Source organism: Glycine soja, chromosome 9 (genome assembly GCF_004193775.1).
Source record: "Glycine soja cultivar W05 chromosome 9, ASM419377v2, whole genome shotgun sequence".
In the NCBI taxonomy this organism is placed as follows: domain Eukaryota; kingdom Viridiplantae; phylum Streptophyta; class Magnoliopsida; order Fabales; family Fabaceae; genus Glycine; species Glycine soja.
The window spans coordinates 14,671,151-14,677,679 of record NC_041010.1 but is presented as its reverse complement, the minus strand read 5'-3'; the positions used below and the strand labels follow the sequence as shown (position 1 = coordinate 14,677,679).

General features: G+C 34.7%; 1 protein-coding gene across 1 annotated transcript; it reads left to right on the top strand.

Moving 5' to 3' along the window:
* Positions 1 to 4,775: 4,775 nt before the first annotated feature.
* On the top strand, positions 4,776 to 5,945 carry LOC114368205. Its single transcript, XM_028325537.1, has 2 exons — positions 4,776 to 5,024; positions 5,754 to 5,945. The coding sequence occupies exons 1-2, from the start codon at positions 4,776 to 4,778 to the stop codon at positions 5,943 to 5,945; spliced, it is 441 nt and encodes a 146-aa protein (XP_028181338.1).
* The last annotated feature ends 584 nt before the right edge of the window (positions 5,946 to 6,529 follow it).

Genomic DNA, 6,529 nt, shown 5'->3' with positions numbered 1-6,529 from the left:
AATTTAACACATACTCAACTTGTCACTTACACACAGTTCATCACACTTTCATAATCCCAAGACATTGCATTATTATGCCTCATGCATCATATACATATCACACAATAATAATATTAATATGTTGTATTCATATAACTAATCATCTCATTAAAACATACATTTAAAATCATATATATGTCATTGGAGTTTGAATTATGCAATACTCACAACTACTAAATTGTTTTCAAAATGATTTTAACTCGTTGCACCTCAAAGTAATTCAACTTGTCAGTTCCCACAATAGATCCCATCACAATACTCATTGCACATTAACTCGTTGCCCTTAAAGGGTCTTACAGTTGTTGATTATACAGTTCATAGCTCACAACTCAATGCCATCACTTTACACTTCACAATACGATGTATAATCACATTGAGGAACATATTAATCCCACACCTTTTCACAACACATGTCTCATCAAACATTCTCACTAACACATTATCACATCATGGAGAACAAAACCCCTCAATCAATTTCAAGAAAATATGCAAGAATCAAGAATTCCCAAATTTCTAGGTTTCTAACATTCAAAGCTAAACACGGAATTAAACCATCCAATTCGCATTAGGGCATCAAATTGACCCATCAAACATGAGAAATTCATAGTTATCATTGTACAGGAAAAATTAAAATGCATAAAACACCCCAAAATTAATCCCAATTTGATCCTCTTAGGATCCCTAAACATGTTCATTCTAACTCCAATTGCAATAAACTCCTTCCTTACCTCTAAGCTAGCTCATGTGTATAGTCCGGTAGCGATAACAACATCTGTAGTGGTTCCCTAAGATTCTTCAAGCTTTTTCTCTGGTTGCATTGCTAGGGTTTCCAAGCGTTGGAGAAAAGGAGAAGGGATTGGAACCTCAATTTCATTGTCTCTGTGCAAGGGACATTTCTCCCTCAACAGACATTATTTTCCAAATCCCAACTATAGGAATATAAGAAAATGAGATCCAGAGGTGGTGTCCAAATTTCAGGACGATCCAACGGTTAATATGTCCAGGATCATAGTTTTACTGAGACAAGTTTAGGTGTATGTGGAAAAAAGAGAGGGTTTTTGGGAAAGGAAGAAGGTAGAACGAATTTGGCAAAAAGAGAGAGTGTAGAAATATATCATAAATGTAAAAATTGACCTAATATATCTCTATTTATAACTAGGGTACTCTGAGTTTATTATTTACTCTATTTTTATTTATTTTATTATTTTATAAAAATGAACTGTATTTTCCTTCCTATCAAATGAATAAATAAAACATGTTTTTATTTTCTAAAACACATATTTATTTTATTTACCTTAAAACCATTATTTTAATTAATAAAACTATTTCTCCTTATTTATTTAATTACAATAGCCTCATTATTTTTCTGAAACACTATTTATTTTTAAATAAAACCATTTTTTAATTTATTTTAGGAAAAAACAGGGTGTTACAGTTGCCTTCCTCCTTCGACTTGATCAGTAAGTCCTTACTTCCTTCCTCTTTCGTTCGTTTTTATTGGGTGTGGGTTTTGGTTTTAGGTTGGATGGGATGAGGTTTGGTTCCGATTTGGATGGGGGTGGGGGTGGGGGTGGGTTAATACCAAGCTTCCGGAACAGGCCTTCCAAAATAGCTATTCCAGGACAACCATTCTGGAATGGTTTTTCTGAAATAGCAATTCCGGAATGGTTGTTCCAGAATAGCCATTTTGGACGGCTATTCCGGATTGCCTCCTTCGAAAAAGTCATTCCGGAATGGTTGTTCGGAAAGGCTATTCCAAAATGCCTGTTCCGGAAGGCTATTCCAAAATGCCTGTTCTAGAAGGCTATTCAAGGCTTTTTTTTCTTTTTTAAAACTTTTCATGTCCCTTTAAATTTCATTTAAGATTATCTCTCATAATTATTTTGTGAATTCAACTTTTTTTTTACCTCTATAATCATCCATTGACTATGAAATATATTCGTCCACTGTACATTTTGTTTTAGAATTTGTATGATCACCCTTTATTCTTCATCAATTATATATTTATAAAGTTAACTTGGGAAGATAAAGGTGGAACTTCATACTTCTTTATGAAATTAACTAGTATTTTGGGTTGAAGATGGCATCAATTTTCACCACTAATACTCAATGAAACCCCACAAAATGAGTTATTGGTAATTCTTGTGATTACAAATTCAATCTCTTTGGTTTGACATTGCAAATGGATTTCCTATTTGGTATGTGTAGTATATCTTATTGATATTTGATAACAATGACAGACACATTTTATGATTACTTAGATAAATGCTATAATTTGATTTTCTTTTAAATTGTTCAAAATATTTAGAACTGCGTAAAAGAATTCCTCTCAATTTGTATGAATTTCTTTGCAATGCTTTTAACCTATCTGATTATCGAATTTAATGATTAAAATTTAATGTTTAGATGGTGATGATGACAATGACAAACACAATAGACCAACAATGTCTGAATGAAGGCAACATGTAGAAGCTCAACAGGTGGACCTTTTGGAGCAACCTGTGCAAGTGGAGCATGTTGACCAAGTCCATGTTGTTTAGGAAGTGGAGCCTATTAAGCATGTGCAGCCTACGCACCAACAAGAGCCAGAACTAGATCTTGGATTTCCAGGTGGCCCTAAGGAAATGTAATTGTTGACCTCATACGTTGATCATGTGACCTGGGAAGTATAGGGTGGCATGGTAAACTACTATGTTTGTTTGAATATTGAAAATTGATTCAATCACTTAAAGTTTTTTTTTGGGACTTATTTAGTAAATATCTATGTTGTTGTATGAGCATGGTGAGCTTAAATTAGTATCACATAGGAGAAAGTTGTAGTAAGAGATTGTGCTACATGATCAGATACACGATGTAGTCAAGGGGTTTGGTTTATTCTCGTTGACTACATGCAGTTATTAGACAATAGACAAGGGACTATTGTTTATTTTACTAAGAGATGGAATAGAGAGACAAACACCTTCAACTGACCGTGGGAGAGATGACAATAACACTTGATGATGTGGCATCGTTACTTGACATTCCCATTACTAGCGCTTTTTACAACTGTGAACATATGGTTAAGGAAGCAGCAATTCTCGTGCTAGTTGAGCTACTTGGAGTTGAATATAAGGATGCCTTTGATGAGACAAATAAAACAAGAAGAGGACAAGTCTGTTTATGCTAGTTGCAAGGTGAATATAAGGAAAGGTGTGAAGAAGAGAGATGTGTTGGATCAAGTGGCCTCGGAATAATTAAGAAGGGGGGGTTGAATTAATTATTAAAGAACCTTTACTAATTAAAAATCTATCCTTCTTAATGTTACCAAAAGTAAAAGCAATAATTAAAGTGCACAATGGAAATTAAAAGAGTAGGGAAGAAGAAGACAAACACAAGAGATTTATACTGGTTCGACAACAACCCGTGCCTACATCCAGTCCCCAAGCGACCTGCGGTCCTTGAGATTTCTTTTCAACCTTGTAAAAATCCTCTTACAAGCAAAGATCCACAAGGGATGTACCCTCCCTTGTTCTCTTTGAACAACCTAGTAGATGTACCCTCCACTAGAACTGATCCACAAGAGATGTACCCTATCTTGTGATCAGTCACAACAACCCAAGTAGATGTACCCTTTACTTGTACCACAAAGGATGTACCCTCCAATGTGTTAAGCCAAAGTTCTCAGGCGGTTAGTCCTTCGAAACTTTGTGAAGGGGGAAACAAAAGAATTCTCAGGCTGTTAGTCCTTTGAAATCTTTTGTTTATGAGAAAGGGAAGAATCAAAAGAATTCTCAGACTGTGTTGTTTTGAATTCTTTGACAAGGGAGAAGGGAGACACAAAAGAATACAGGCGGTTAGTCCTTCGTTCTTTTGGAAAAGGGAGAAGAGAGACACAAAAAGAATTTAGGCGGTTAGTCCTTGGCGAATTCTTTTTGGCAAAGGGAGAAGGGAATGAAAAAGATGAATAGCACAAGTTTCTGAACAAAGAACTTTTATTGGAAGAGAAAGTTTTGAACAAAAACTTTTAGAAAGATGAAGAGAAGATGAAACCAGAAAGTTCTGAAAGAAATGAAAGAAGATATTGAAAGATAGATTGAAAGATAGAATGATTGAAAGAGATGATGGATATGAATTAATTGAATTGTTGTTTCATGCCAAGGTCGCATATTTATAGTTTCTTGATGACTCAAGTCAAAACTTTGTGACTCTTGGCAATTCCTTTAAAACTAATCACTTAAAAAGATATGACTTTTGAAAGAATCTTCAGAAACAAGTCACTTGAAGAAATGTAACTTTTGGAAATGAATTTTTCGAAAACAGTCACTGGTAATCGATTACCATAAAGGTGTAATCGATTACACATCAATAGATGTGACTCTTCATTTTGAATTTTGAAAATCTTAACGTTTTAAAACCACTGGTAATCGATTACTATAATCTGGTAATCGATTACCAGAGAGTAAAACTCTTTGGTAATGATTTTGTGAAAACTTCTTGTGCTACTCGATGTTTTGAAAAACTTTTTAATACTTATCTTGATTAAGTCTTCTCTTGATTCTTGAATCTTTGAGTCTTGAATCTTGATCTTGATTATTCTTGAATCTTGAATCTTCTTGATGAAACTTTCTCTTGAATCTTTCTCTTGATTCTTGAATTGTTCTTGACTCAATCTTGAAATCATTCTCATGTGCTTTTTGTCATCATCTTTGTTATCATCAAAACACCTTGAATCAATCTTGATTCATCATCATGAAGCAATGAAGTTTGCTTCTACAAGATGGGATGAAGCAGCAAGAGCCTATTTGTTTCATCTAGTCGGTTGCACCTTATTTGCTAATAAAATTGCAACCTATGTGGAGGTAAAATTCTTAGATTTTTTTCGTGACCTCAAAGGATGTTCCATGTATTCATGTGGCACAACTACCTTGACTTATCTTTGTGAGCATCTTACTAGTGCTAGTTTTGATGGCACAAAGCAAATTAGTGCCTATGCCACTCTTCTTCAGGTAATTATTTCTCCGGTAATTTGTTTGTTATATTATTAACATCGTCATTGATAAAGTGAGTATATACCTTTGTTGGTGACACAGTGATGGATCTATGAACATTTTGTAACCATTGGCTCTAGGAACGATGTCTTAGGATATGAAGATACATCTCCACATGTTAGTTGGTGGTCAAATAAGTCGTGTTTGTTAGTAATCCATTACAGGAAACTAATTGATGAGCTGGTCATCAAATGAGTTAGGTAGACTCCATATGAGACGCATAGGACTCATCGTCTGTTTGAGAATATATCCTTATTCTTTAAATATATTCGTTTGGGCCTAGATTTACACCTTTGTTTGTCAGGGAGGGTGTTGCACCAATATGGGTATCTCTAGAATATTCCCTAACACCCTTTTGTGTTCACTGATGAGATTCCCACCCTACAACAGGTTGACAATAGGTGGTTGCACTCGTAGAATCACTTGATCCAACCCACAATGGGTGTAGTTCAGCCATGAGATTGTGATGTTGGTTACTATGTGTGGTTCTACAGAGTCTTGCATCCTTTTATGCAACCAAGATATTTTGCTCCACCCCTTGATGCATCTATGGATCAAGCCCAACTTGGAGTTCAATCACATCCTATAGTTTAAGCAAATCCTGCAACAGTATGTGTAAATGAATTTACTTGTATAATGTGTATATTGTTCTGACATTTACTTACTTCTTTGTTGTATCTATGGTAGGAAACACGTCATAGGATTGGTCGACTACTACAGCGTATGATTGATCATAGGTTGGTTACCCAAGGCACTGATGCATATTTTGTGACTGAAGAGGCATTAGCATTAGCCCGTGGAGTAACTGATGATGGTGCTATGAACACCAATAGGGCACGAGGTGACACCAAAGGTGGGCATGGCAAAGGAGGACATTGATAGTTGTTGGATTGTATTACTGCCCAGATTATCTATTTACTTGTTCACTTTATGTCTGTGTTGAGATTAACTAATCAGTTGTGGTAATTGACTTATTATATTTATCATTAATGAATTTATGAACTTATTGTCGTCATCTTTAGTGAATGTACAAATTGACAAATTATGCGTATGTAATTTATTTAGAAGAGGATATGTCAAATTTTCAATAGAAATAAGTAACTACATAAAAATGGTAGGAAAGTACATGAACATAACCGACTACACCATAAATGACCAAAATGTTTCATAAATCAATCATCTCCAAGGTTGACATAATCACATATAACAGTTATTAATTGTGAAAACTGTTGTATCCTGCTAACATAAGGGATGACATATTCTATTTCTAGTGGATAACGATGTGTGGACCACAACACATCAGACCTTGGTATGGGAGAACAATTTGTCAAATGTACCTACATAACATAATTAAAAACATAGTCACATTGTGAAAATCTACTTTATAGTTTGTTATGACTCTTAGCATAGCAAATGGTTTACCTAAACAAAATAATTCCCATTAACATGACCTATGCATATGA